The sequence below is a fragment of the Crotalus tigris genome, unplaced genomic scaffold (assembly GCF_016545835.1).
Source record: "Crotalus tigris isolate CLP2741 ecotype Arizona unplaced genomic scaffold, ASM1654583v1 scf7180000020943.996319, whole genome shotgun sequence".
Taxonomy (NCBI): domain Eukaryota; kingdom Metazoa; phylum Chordata; class Lepidosauria; order Squamata; family Viperidae; genus Crotalus; species Crotalus tigris.
In genome coordinates, this window is record NW_024098271.1 from 827820 (window position 1) to 841986 (window position 14167).

Sequence of the window (14167 nt, forward strand, 5' to 3'; positions counted from 1 at the left end):
CTGTTCCTGTTTGAAGCTTTGTATTTCCTGTGTAATATACTTTGACCTGAGTCTGAGTGTGTCCCTTTATCATCTGTGGACATAATAGGATTATGTCCTGTGTTAAGAGTTTGGATGACGTATGCAGATTTTAGGTGTCTTTGTCTTCTTAATCTTCTAGCTGGAGGCCTTCAACTTTCCTGAATGGATTATTAATCTGCATTTCTACAGAGCTGGTTTCTGCTTGGGGGAGGGAGATTTGGAGCTATTAAGAAAAACTGGGCATGCTTTTCTGCCTCTTTAAGATCCTTTGAGGAAATATATTTTTCTGCCCTTTTAATATTTCCTTCTCTGGCAGCGGTGTGTGTGTGACTTTCCACAATAGGATTAACCCACCACCATCAAAATACCAAAAGAACATGCTCAAAAGCTCAGGTCAAAGTTCATGCCACAGGAACAGAAAACAACCTTAAACACAAAAGCTCAAGGTATAAAAACCCACCACTCCCAGCTACATGTGGTCAGCTTTCCCAGAAGATATTCTATTTGGCTCTGATCTTCAATAAACTATAAACTTTCTAAAGCAGTCTCCATTTTGTTTATTCCCGGCTTGGACTGGACCCTGATGAAGATTTTTCTTTCAACAGCCTAACCCTAAACATTTCTGTAGGTTTTACTTGAATAGGCTGGAATTTGAAGGACAAAAGAATGTAGGAAAAAAAACTATTCAACCTCCTCACTAAACACTTACGTATAGCTATTCCTATCTCTTCATTATAAAGAATAACACTGCTTATATCTCTTTGAAACTGCATTTGGTATAATTATAATTGTATAAACATAGAATTAATGCAACATATTTTTGAACTGGATATAGAAATTAAAGTAATTCAAATAACATGATATTTCAACTATTGGGATGGGTAAAAAGAGGACGATGCCAGCACGCTTCAAAGTAGACTCTTAGCGCCACTTCCTGCTCACCAAGCGGACAGCAGTTCTTCAAGTCTGATGAGAAAAAAAAAACCCGTTAATTTGCCGTCCCACATGTTCCACCCCTCCCCTCCTTTTGTGTCAGCCATTTTGGGTAGCCGCGCCTCCTTCCTCTGCGCTTGCGTGTAAAGACGCGACCGAGCTGAGTGGGTTCCGCGCGTCGCCTCAGCCACAGGATCCGCAAGCGTGGTGTTTCTGCTCGTGGCGAGAACGGGAAGATGGCGTTGCACGTTCCGAAGGCCCCTGGGTTTGCCCAGATGCTGAAGGAAGGAGCAAAGGTGAGCTGAGATATTTGCGGGAAAGGCAGGAGGGCGGCGCTGGAAAAGAGATTGGAACGGAAGGTTCCAGAAGAGAAATCGCAGCCTGCGTTCTAGGCAACGGCTCCACGCGCCGATCAAAGAGGCGGAGCTATTGGGCCTCCTCGCCGTTACTACGGCTCGCGCTTGGGGCTGCAAACGGGCGCCGTTGTCTGTTGAGGAATTAATATGGAGCTCACTCCCGCTCGGAGGATTGTGCTGACTCCGTTTTCAGCTCCGAAACTACAACAGCAACTCCCAAGGCGGCCTTTTCCCGGCCTGGTGCTGCTGTCTACCGGCATGCCGGGAATTCTGGAGTTGGGTTGCAGTGCTTGCGGACGCTAGCAGGTCGGGGAGAGATCTTATGGAGGCCAAGCGATTTCGGCCAGTCTTTTTAGCTCCCCCCCCCCCCGAGTTGTATCGTTGTATAACTGTATTTGTTTCAACCTTGGAGTGAATGTTTTACTAAGAGTTAAGGAATTGCCGTGAAAAATGCGTACATGCTAATAGGAGAGAGAAATCGCCAGAATAGATGGCGGGACAGATTGTGCCACTCTAAATGATTGCTTGGTTGCGATTCTAGTGCAGTTGGACCAAAGTGGTGAAAAAGAACTCGGAAGAAACTCAGCAGGCCTCTTTTCGGAATTCAGCCCCATTCTGTCATGCTGTGACAGAACTAGCCATATCAATTCTGTTTTGTATTGGTAGACTGACACGTGAATCAGGATATTATAATTTAAACTACATATATAACTAAGTAATGTTTGCCTCGGTAAACATTCACATAATTATATATCCTGGGTTTTTTAAATATGTTGTGTGGTCTACATTTTGCAGTTTTAGAGTAGGAAAAGGAAACAGACGTAAATTCAGTTGAAGGAAATTAAGTGAGATCCTTCAGACCTTACAGGGGCCATTACTACTTCATTTGTATAGAAATGAACAGCAGCAAAGTTTAAAAAATGATACATTTGTGAAATGTGTGTTGTGCAAAAATTCTGAAAAATGGAAACTTACCTAGATTTGGACAGATTAGTAAATAGTAAAGATGTGAATATAATATGGTAAGATTTATTTATTTATTTATTTACCATTATGCTTTATAAATATTACTGTACCTTTTACTACTATACTTACAATTGTGTATAATAGGAACAGCTACAGAAATTTAAATTCTTGAGTTCAAGATAATACATTTTCTTAATTTACATTTTTACCATTAAAAAATGCATCTGTGTATGCCTGGTACACCAATAAACACCTGTAAAACTTATTAAATTTTAGTGTGAAGATTTGAATGATTACTAACTATTGTCTCAAATTGCCCATTTGTTACTTCATCACTGCTCCCTGGTCTTCAGTTAAATTCTGGCAGGAAAATGTGTAGACATATAATTTGCTGATTGAAAAAGGAACTGAAGAAACAATCATGGCAGCAGGGGAATATTCTAGGCAAACATAAATCATAGCTGCCAAGATTGAACATATTTCAAATGATAGAAAATGCTAACTATGTAAAATCAAAAATGAAATTATAGATTACCTTATCAAAAGGTAATGTATCAAAATTGTCCATGCTGAATATAAGGAATCCAAATTTTGAAATGCATTGGAATTAATATGGAGATTAAAGTTTGAGTTTATTGTTAACACTGGGACCACACAATTAAAAAGATCTTTAAAAATTAAGAAGCATGTAAAGCACTTCTGGCCATTGTAAAACAGCATGCTCTCCCCCTCCCCCCACAGTCACATGACTGCATCTCTGGTGCTTGCAACCAGTTACCAAATGTCACACAATTGTGATTATCTTTTGCAGTCTTCTCTGCTGACTTCCTGGGAAGAGAAATGACATCCTTCAGTGGACTGTAGAAACCGAATTGAAATCTTAAGGATTTCAGTTTTGTTTTAGCCTGACGAAGGATTTTGATCATGTGACCATGGGGATGCTGCAGTGGTCTTAAGTGTGAAAAGACGTCACTTTTTTTCAGTGCTGTTACAACTTCAAATTGTCTCTAAATGAATGGTTGTAGGTCGAGGATCACATGTATTTGAAACTTTCTATGTAATACAATAACATCTCCTTGTCTTAGACTCTTGTTTAGAACCCAAATTATTGGAAAATAGCCAACCTGATATTTGTTGGGCAAATAGACAGTATAAAGCTCTCTGAGAAACAATTGGTGATACACAGCTTTTTGCTGCTTCTGCAAATTTAGCTGGAAGCTATGTAATAGAGACATAGTTTTATTCTTTGTAACAATATTAGAAATTATGCAAAAGAAGATTGTAAATCCTGTTCATTGGCAGAATATCTCTTGAAGAAGAGACAACATGACTATATTTAATGTTATGGGGGAAAGTAGCAAAAGAAAAACAGAGTTTCAAAACTCTGAGCTAGGAAAGAAACATGTTCATTAAGCATCTCTTCAGATTATGGCAGTTAAAAAGCAGCTCAAAATTCTGCCAACACTAAGTCCCATTGTTTCTACTCACATTTTCCTGATTTGCAGGCCATACTCTGTTTACCAGAGTACACAGAGATATGCAGGTACACAAATATTTACAGAGGAACAATACAAGGGAAGAACAAAAATATGCAGAAGTGATATGTTCTTTACCTGGAACATCCAAGATGAATATGCACACAAAAATATCTGAATAGACTTTTGTGAGCACAGAGAATGATGCATTCTCATTAGCATTCTTTCAGACACAAAAGTTATTTCATTGAACAGAATAAAATACAAAAACCTACTATGGTTGATGCTGAAAAATGGAGCTGCAAAAATATCAGAAATCATGATTTTTCTATTTTGTTTTAAGATATTCCCCTCTTAGCCTTTTTTCTTTAAAAAACAAACAAACCCTGCCAGAGCATTTAGTCCTTGCTTTTTGTCTTAAGATAGAATCACAAGTGGTAGAAGAATAGAAAATGAAGAGAAACTAAGGCACAAATATGTAATTTTCAGAGTTTTTATAAGTACTATATTTTATCTGATCATCTCTAATTCTGAGTTAAATTTTGTATGTCTAGCATTACTCTGGATTGGAAGAAGCTGTATTTCGAAACATTCAGGCATGTAAAGAGCTTGCTCAGACAACCCGTACAGCCTATGGTCCAAATGGTAAGATGCTAAATTTTTTCTTTAAATATGTTTAATTCTATTTACCTAAATAGTGCCATTACTAGTGTTAAAAATTAATTGGGATTCTGTAACAGTTAAAATTGTTTTCTTATTTCTCAACTGCACTTTATTTTATTATATGAAATTATTTTATTACATGAATAATATTCAACCCATTCAATATTTTGGGCAGCTCACATAAAAACCCAAAACAAAACAAATCTAGAAATTATCTAGTCTATTTTGTTAATTACTTTGTTATCAAATTATCCTTAAGTACTTAATGTATTATTTGATATGTTTGGTTTTTGCTTGTTTTAGGGATGAACAAAATGGTTATTAATCATTTGGAAAAGCTGTTTGTTACTAATGATGCTGCTACCATTTTAAGAGAATTGGAGGTAACATATTGATACTCAAATTATCACTTATGATTACATTTTTAATACATTTAACTGTACTTTATTTCTTCATGACTTCATTTGCTAATGTCAGGCTTTTAGGAGAGGAAGGTACATTTTTCTATGAAAGATTCTGAAGTAATTAACATTGTGCTGGTAGCCTGCTAGGGTCTGAAATTACTCTCAGTAAGATCTGAAGTAATAGAGATAGAAATATATGGCAAAAGCCAAGCTACATAGTATTTTTGTCCCATAAAATTTAGGAATAGTAACTAATATATTGAATATGTATTATAATAAAATTGCTTTTATTGATTGATTTTTAATTAAATTTTAATATGTGTTCAATGGTTACTTCAAATATAAAATCTTGGATAGGTTCAACATCCTGCGGCAAAAATGGTTGTCATGGCTTCTCATATGCAAGAACAAGAAGTTGGTGATGGGACAAATTTTGTTCTTGTTTTTGCTGGTGCTCTTCTTGAACACGCTGAAGAACTTCTAAGAATGGGACTTTCTGTTTCAGAGGTATGGGATTCTGTTAGATTATTGCATTTCCAAAACTATTCCATTTCTAGATCATATTAGTCGGACTCTTATGGTGTATTAAATATGAAATTTGTTAAGTTTATTGGGGCTAATTTCCAAATAAACAAAGATACGATTGTAGCTTCTGTCTTATTTTTTAGTAATTAATTTAAAAACATATTTGAAAAATAATGCCTTCTAATGTTGCCTTATACAAAGTAGACGACCTATTAATTTGTAGTGTATGTGGCACTCTGACAGACATCAAACGTCAATGCTTATTTATGTGTTACAGTACAGGCATTTGCCTATATTTAATTGTAGGTGATTGAAGGCTATGAAAAAGCTTGTAAGAAAGCATTGGAAATTCTGCCTGATCTTGTGTGCTGCTCTGCAAAAAATCTTCGGGATGTTGGAGAAGTGGCATCTTTGTTACAAACTTCAGTAATGAGTAAACAATGTGGCAGTGAAAGTTTTCTAACACAACTTATTGCTCAAGCATGTGGTAAGTAATGTTTAGTAGTGGTCCACTTAATATATGCTTTGTTACTCATTTAATATTCACTTTACTGATATGAAATAATAATACTTTTTTAGCATAAACAACCAATAGAAAATGATTTCCAATCTTGTCTTAACTCTAGGAATTCTTGTTGTGAAAGTTTGGTTTTCAGATAAGACGTTTACCTCTGAATTGTTAGATCTCCAGCCTTCCATGTAATATGAAAATAATATACTTTTCATATTAAAGGATATTTTCAATTAATCAATTTTAATATGTTTATTCCAAATTGGCATATAATTTAAAGTAGAAAAATAGAGATCTGAAAGCTAACAAATTTTCCTAAAATTATGTTTTAATTCTTCCACAGTATCTATTTTTCCTGACTCGGGTCACTTCAATGTTGATAACATCAGAGTATGCAAAATTTTAGTAAGTTGTGATATTTCTATTCAGTAATACATAATGCAGATGTTCCCAAACTTTCTTGGGACCCTTAGTGCCTCAGGTAACTACTACTAGAAAAAAATAATAGTTCTGTTTATTAAATAGTTACTTGTAAATTTAAAATATAGATTATCTTCATGAATTTAATATAAAATATGGAATGCGGAGATGAGAACTGTGGAGAGCTAAATACTTTGTTTCTAGCTCCTGGCGACTTGCAGGAATACTTTGAGAAGTTTTAATCCTAAAACTTTAATAAACAAAATTCATTATCCAGTGTTGGTTTTATTTTTAAATTGTGATTTTAAAGTTGATGTCATACATTGGAAATAATGTGGTAAAACAGTGTCTTAAGGATCTTCAGGAGTTACTGTTCCTATTTTTTAAAAAATTGGTATCAAATATTTGAAACAGTGGACAAATTATATATTGAATGAATGATATATGACAGAAAAAGACAGTTCTGAATCAGCAGTCTATATTTTGTGTGGTTAAATGAGCCTGATTTGGAAAAAGGAACATATGAAATAGTCCTGTTTGAGCATGTATTCCTAAATAAATAAATATATTCATTTATTTAAAATGTTAGCATTAAAGCATCATTTTTAATCAATCAGTGTGATTGTTATTTGTATTTTTTCAGGGTTCTGGTATTAATGCATCCACTGTATTGCATGGCATGGTATTTAAAAAAGAAACTGAGGGTGACATTACTTCTGTCAAAGATGCTAAAATAGCTGTCTATTCTTGTCCTTTTGATGGCATGATAACAGAAACTAAGGTATGTTATGATTAACTTTGGGTAGTAATTAATTTTTGAGTTTGATAGAAAAGCTTTCATAAAAGTTTATACATTAGTAACAGACAACATTTCTGGATCTCAGGTTTACTAAAAGGACAACATAGAAAAGAGGAAAGCAAGAAAATTCAAGTAATAATTTTTAAAAGTTTATATAACAACCACTTATATAAAGAAAACAGTATTTCATTATGTGCTCCTATAGTGCAAGAAGTAATTGGCCTTTGATTATTACCAACTGGAGTAGAAACATTTCCATAAGCTAAGGAATTAAAAGCTAAAAGTAAATTAGTCCTTGCTTAGGAAGTGTCTCATTCAGTGATGGTAATAATCAAAAACCCTTGTGATGGTGTTGAAAAACTAGTTTTTCAGACCAATGCCCACATTTATGATTCACAGTGAGACCGTACCCAGATGCATTAGGCAGCTTGACTATTTTGTATCATTGCCACGTTTTCTATGTATCTTTTCTCTTATAAAATGTTAAGTTCATTACTGATCGACCAAAACTTGACTATTCTTAATTTAAGTAACAAAACAGGTCATGCTAATAATCTTTAGGGAAGAACCACTCTGTGGTCTTTATCTTTGGGCCTACTATTTAATTGCTTTGATAATCCCATCTCTTAAATTAGCAAGAGAATGGATTAAAGGCTTTAGGGTTATTGCACGTTATTACAGCTGCTTTTCATCTAGTATTTCTGGAATATCTTATTTCCTAGTTCTCTTTTGAAATAACTAAAACATTGAAAGGTAGTCCTTGATTTATGGCCACAATTGGGACCAGAATTTATCATAACTTGGTGCAGTTTTAAATTTTATTACCATTTTTACCACATTCACTAACTAAATGATACAGTTCTTAAGTGACTGGCTTCCCCAGCTGATGTTGCTTGTTGGAAACTGGCTGGAAAGGTTGCAAATTGTGATCATGTGACCACAGGAAGCTGCAAGGAGTTATAAATGTGAATCTGCTTCCAAGGGCCCAAATTGCAATTATGTGATCATGGGAACAGTGCAAGGGTCATATCTTTGAGGACAGGTCATAAATCACTTTTTCTGAGGATCCTGTAACTTTGAATTGTCATTAAATGATTGAGGGCTACCTGTAATAAATTCTATCCAAGAACAGGAAATAAATTTGATTGTTTTTGATACGGCAAACATTCAGTATACAAGTTTTGTGAATGCTAGGGAAAATGCTTTATTCTTGCAGGGCACTGTACTGATAAAAAATGCTGAAGAGCTGATGAATTTCAGCAAAGGAGAAGAAAATTTAATAGAGCTACAGATCAAAGCTATTGCTGACGCTGGTGCAAATGTAGTAGTTTCAGGTGGAAAAGTGGCAGACATGGCCCTACATTATGCAAACAAATACAATCTTATGTTAATCCGGTAAGTTTACTAAAATGAAAAATCTAAATTTTAGATTTTTAGTTAAAATGGCACACTTAGAAAAATCTCATTGCCTTATGATTTCAAGTTACAATACAGATGTGACTTAATTTCAAATGTTGGGCTTTAAAAAATTTTTAATCACTTTATAACGTTAATACAAAATCAGAGTAGAGGGTTATGACTTGGAAGAATCATATCCTTTCTTCGGTAGCACTTTCTTATTTTCTTATTTAAAATGGTATTTCCTATTCAGCTTTGGAAGTAAAGTTTGATGTCCCATTTTCAATTAACTTGATATAAGATTTCTTAGATAATTGAAATACAGATTAGAAAGGAATACGCATTCTTGCAAAACGAACAGAATTATACTTATTCTGTGTTTAGTTTTCTTACTCTGAGTCATGTACGTTTGGAAAACTTCGATTAACATTACATAAATAGTATGAAAAAGTATTTCTTTATATCATGAAATTCCAGTTTGAACATAGGAAGGTAATGAGATATGATAAATTTATGATAGAAATCTTGTTTACTATCCATAAAATGAACATAAGTCCAGATAAGTTTTATTCTGTAATAAGAATTTTTAAATTATAAAGTTTCCTTCTTGAAATATTTATATATTTTAAAGGCTGAATTCCAAATGGGACCTCAGGAGATTATGTAAAACAGTTGGTGCTACAGCTCTGCCCAGACTGGTATGTAATTAGCAGTAATGGCTATTTCTATTGTGATAATAATTCTCAACATAACGATAGTTTTTCTTTACTCTCATAGATTCCACCTAATTTAGAAGAAATGGGCCACTGCAATAGTGTCTATTTATCGGAAGTTGGGGAAACACAAGTTGTCGTGTTTAAACATGGTATATTGCTTTTTTTTTTTTAGTATACCAGATTTTTTTTCCTTAGAAGTAGTCCTTTATTGATGACCATAATTGGGACTATAATTTCCTTTAAGACAGTTGTTAAGTGAGTTGTGCCTGATTTTATGATTATTTTTTTTTGCTGTTTTTAAACAAATCACTGCAGTTATTAAGCAAATCTGGCTTTCCCCATTGACTTTGCTTCTTAGATGCCATCTGGGTAGGTCACAAATAGCAATCACTAATCCTGGGATGCTGCAGCCATTGCAAGTATATGATGGTTGCCAAGTACCTGAATTTTGATCAACTTGCTTTTGGGATAGTGCATCTGTCATGTGAGGACTGGTCCTAAGTCATTATTTTCAGTGCTGTTGCAACTTTGAATGGTTGCTAAATGAATGTTTGTAATTTGAGGACTAACTGATATTTACATTTGTAAAATAATGTTTATTCGGCTTTTTTATTGCAGAAAAGGAAGATGGAGCTATTTCAACAATAGTAATTCGTGGTTCCACAGACAATCTAATGGATGATGTAGAAAGAGCAATTGATGATGGTGTAAATACTTTCAAAGTACTGACTCGGGTGAGTAAAGCCTTAGGGATAAACTGTGTTTTTCTGAAAATAAGCCCTAGATCGGGGTATCAAATTGCCAGCCCGCAGGCCGGATGTGTCACACCAAAACCGTGCCTACCCCATTGCTGGCAATGGGGAAAAAGTTGTGATATGTCACGACACATCACGTGATGTAAGTTTGACACCCCTGCCCTAGATTGATTTGGGGGGATAGGCCTAATATAAGCCCTACTCCCAAAATAAGCCCTAGTTTGGGGGCAAGGCACACACCTAATAATCAAGCTACGGCAGGGGTGGAGGTGCCCCATGCAATCCACACCTGCTTGCCTTACCGGTAGGACTGCTGCAACCAGGCCTCTCATGCTCCAACACCTGTTGTGCCACTGCTGGAGTTCTTCTGTGGCTACTTGTGGCCGCATGGCTCATTTTGGGCCGGTGCTACTGCTTGTGGAAGGAGGCCACATGGTGCTTCAGGCCACAGCTTGTGGCCTCATGCCCCGTGGCGCTGATTGGGCTGGTGGTTCTGCTTGCAGCAGGAGGCTGCATAGCACTTTGAGCCGATGCCGCTTGTGGCCACATGCTATGTGGCACTGCTCATGCTGGTGCCGCCACTCGCGGCAGCATGCTACGCAGCATTTTGGGCTGGTGGTGCTGATTGCGGCAGACGCTCATACGTACCACGGCCCAGTGCCCCGTGGGGCCCTAACTGGGCTAAAACGCACAGCCTCCTGCACAAGCGGCACCAACATGAGCGGCACCCTGCGGCATGCGGCCACAAGCACCAGCATTGGCCCAAAGTGTTGTGCAGCCTCTTGCCATGAGTGCCAGCACTGGCTCGAAATGCTGCACAGCCTCCTACCAGGAGCAGCACCGACCTGAAGCAGCATGCAGCCTGCCACGAGCAGCGGCGCTATGCGCCATATTGTGTCCAGTGACAAGCGATTGCTGTAGAAGTCAAGCAGCGTTGTGATAGGTGTTGGGACATGGGAGGCCTGGCTGCGGCGGTCCTAAGGTAAGACATCCCCCCAAAATAAGACCCAGTGCTTCTTTTGGAGGCAAAAAAATATAAGACTTTTGGGGAGACATGATATAATTTGGGGTTATTATATAATGTTCATTTACAGAACTCTTAATATTTTTGCTATGTTGTATATAATTAGTTGGCTCACTTAAAAAGTCAATCATGTTGGGAGTGATCAGTGGAAAAGGAGAAGGGGCCGTCCTAGTACCACTGGTTGGAAACTTATAAAGGATGACACTGGAATGACCATGGAAGATCTGAAGGAGGCGGTGCAAGACAGAGGGGCATGGGAGAGTGCTAATCCAGAGTGGCCGAGGGTAGGACACAACTGAATGGCTGACAAGGATATAATTGGCATATTATGATTGGCATTTACACAAATGCTTATCTCATTTGTATCAACTTTATTAAAATAATGCATTCATTGTATTTTTAGAATGTCTTTAAAAAAGTTCTTTGAAGTTTTCAGGTTTCAGTTTCTTGGCATTTCATACATTTTACTTTTTTGTAGGATAAGCGCCTTGTCCCAGGGGGTGGTGCTACTGAGATAGAATTGGCAAAACAGATAACATCATACGGAGAGGTATGCTACAAACATGTTTTTTAGTCAGATTTCTTTTGTAATTCAATACAACTTAAAAGCAACCCCCATCTCTGTTCAGACTTGCCCAGGTCTTGATCAGTATGCAATCAAGAAATTTGCTGAGGCATTTGAAGCTATTCCCCGAGCTCTTGGAGAAAATTCTGGAATTAAAGCAAATGAGCTTATTTCAAAACTATATGCAGTACATCAAGAAGGCAATAAAAATTTTGGATTTGATATTGAGGTAAGACTAGCTACAAATTCACCATAATCTAATGTACAAAAGCTTAAATTGATTTCAGTATTTTTCTAAACATATTAAAAAGAGATGCCATTAACGTTTATAATACGTTTAATAGGCTATTGCATTTTTCATGGGTGGTTATGTATAGGGGATGGGAGCATTAGGTATGTACCTCATGTTGAATGAACAAAAAAATAAAGTGACAATATCTAATAAATTATTAATTAAATAATTAAGAGAGAAATAGTGATTATATCACCCAAGTTATTTTTCTTGACATCAGTCATAGTATATCCTAACAATTTTGAGACACCTCCTAACTATATCAGAGGCAGACTGATTATGTTTCTATGATCATACTATAATGTCATTATTTAATACAGATACAATTAAGCATATAGATCTATAGTGCTAGTTCACCATTTGGATGACACGGCAGATTTAGGTCTGTAAATTAAGGTGGAAGAAATAATAGTTTGTAATCAGAGAGAGACAAAGACAGTTAATCATTCTAGCTTAATTTTAATAGGCTGAAGCTGCAGCTGTGAAAGATATGTTGGAAGCAGGGGTATTAGATACACATCTTGGAAAATACTGGGCTATCAAGCTGGCTACAAATGCTGCGGTAACAGTATTGAGAGTTGATCAGGTGAGTTGGCATAATAGTGTTTTCAGTTTTGTACAATATTGGAATACTATTCCAAAAATTAATTGTAACATTAGATACATTTACAAAAATGTGTTTATATCTGGAGTTGTGTTTTTATGACCAACCTTGATGTATGTTAGTCTGAAGATACCTGTTCGGAGTATAGGTATTCATCTATACAAATAAAACAATCAAATTCTTAGATTTATAAGAATTACTTGTCAAAATGTGTATGTGATATAAAATTTCTGTAGATTATTGTGGCCAAAACAGCAGGTGGTCCGAAAGCCCCTAAAGCATCAGATCACTGGGACAAGGATGACTGGAAAGATGCCCCTGAACAATAGTGTACAGTAAGATATGGCCTTATGTGTAATATTGACAAGAGTGGAAACTTTGCATGAATGCTTTTTACACTCTGCCTGAAATGGATATGTTTTGCTCCTACACACACATATGTCTTGGCCATTGCACTAATACCCTGCTTAAAATTTTAAAATATAACATCTTACATAAACCCCCCCTTTTTAAGAATTGATAGCACTAAAAGCATATGAGTTGATTGCAAAAATGACCAAAGGGTGAGTATTCACTTTGTGAAAGAAACTATTGTCTGGTAAACTGACTGGCAATATCATTATACCAGTGTACTCAAATATACCTGAAAAAGTACCCTTGGTATTTAAATCTGTAGATACATCTGTTACTATTGAAGCCATTTTAATTTCCTATTCTAGATAGATATAACTATTCTATATCAGACACCATTATGTTTTAAAATAGCTTTGGGAACATGAGGTTTCGGACACAATTGGTCATGAGAACGAGCTTTCACCTTACTGTTTCTTTCATGAAACCTGAGAAAATCGAAGACCCCTGACTCTGCTCCAAAAAGACACTAATATGTATGCAAAACCAAACACTTATTTTTTGTGTTTTCAAAATGCATTGCCAGCCTATCATGGCATAAAAACTTGTAGTTAAAGTACTAATACACCTGCATATTTCATCTATTGGTAATCTTTTAAGTATTGACAATTTAAAATATCTAAGTCTTAATTTCTTTTGTAGATTATCATGGCCAAACCAGCTGGTGGCCCTAAACCACCATCAGGGAAGAAGGATTTGGATGGTGACCAAAGTGACTGAAAATATTAAGCATATGTAGACGTGTATCTTGCCAAATGCGTTCCAATTACCTTTAAATTATGAAACTAATCTGTAATAGAAGTTACCTTGAAGCCTTTCAATAAAAACAGTTTCAGTAAGCTGTCTTTTTTATGATTTAGAAGACATGGTTATTTAAAGGGTTGCCAGGCATATATGTGCATCTTGTATAGGACTTTATTTAGTACTGCTACTAAATAAAGTACCCATATAAGGTACTTACTACTTATTTCAGTACTATACAGCCAGACCATTGAGGAATATAATAGAACTGTTCAAAGCATTCAAAATAGATGTTTTTCAGTGCACAGGGCCATAATGAGGAAACTATTTTTCACATGTAGAAGCAGATGAATCTTTTATGAGAAATATGTGCATGTGATCCAGGTAAACAACTACACAAAGGTATAAAAATATGGCTACATTAACAATTTGAAAATAGGTTCTTTGTATGTGTAGTCAAGGTGCTTTTTTACTGTTCTGCATAACTAGTACTTTATCTCTTATTAAATAACAGAATAATTCATGAACCTTTATGTACGAGACTTTTGGAGGTTGATTACATTATGTATTGCAGAAGATCAGGAAGTA

At 35.9% G+C, this 14167-nt stretch overlaps 1 protein-coding gene across 2 annotated transcripts; it reads left to right on the top strand.

Moving 5' to 3' along the window:
* Window positions 1-1074: 1074 nt before the first annotated feature.
* On the top strand, window positions 1075-13691 carry CCT8 (chaperonin containing TCP1 subunit 8). Of its 2 annotated transcripts, XM_039368896.1 has the most exons (16): window positions 1075-1250; window positions 4306-4396; window positions 4718-4797; window positions 5176-5325; window positions 5650-5830; window positions 6198-6259; window positions 6918-7055; window positions 8290-8468; window positions 9103-9169; window positions 9249-9336; window positions 9806-9921; window positions 11445-11516; window positions 11596-11760; window positions 12290-12409; window positions 12664-12762; window positions 13481-13691. In XM_039368896.1, exons 1-15 carry the CDS (start codon window positions 1191-1193, stop codon window positions 12754-12756), a joined length of 1662 nt encoding a protein of 553 aa, XP_039224830.1. In that variant the 5' UTR covers window positions 1075-1190; the 3' UTR covers window positions 12757-12762; window positions 13481-13691. The 2 variants fall into 2 exon arrangements, with proteins under 2 accessions (XP_039224830.1, XP_039224831.1); XM_039368897.1 differs by lacking the exon at window positions 12664-12762 and having other exon boundaries at window positions 1076-1250; window positions 13481-13683.
* The last annotated feature ends 476 nt before the right edge of the window (window positions 13692-14167 follow it).

Excerpts from the sequence above, each read along its gene's own strand:
- CCT8 (XM_039368896.1), top strand. The coding sequence starts at position 1,191 with ATGGCGTTGCACGTTCCGAAGGCCCCTGGGTTTGCCCAGATGCTGAAG. Across the intron at positions 9,170-9,248 it reads CTACAGCTCTGCCCAGACTG|ATTCCACCTAATTTAGAAGA; the intron begins GTATGTAATTAG and ends TTACTCTCATAG. Across the intron at positions 11,761-12,289 it reads ATTTTGGATTTGATATTGAG|GCTGAAGCTGCAGCTGTGAA; the intron begins GTAAGACTAGCT and ends TAATTTTAATAG.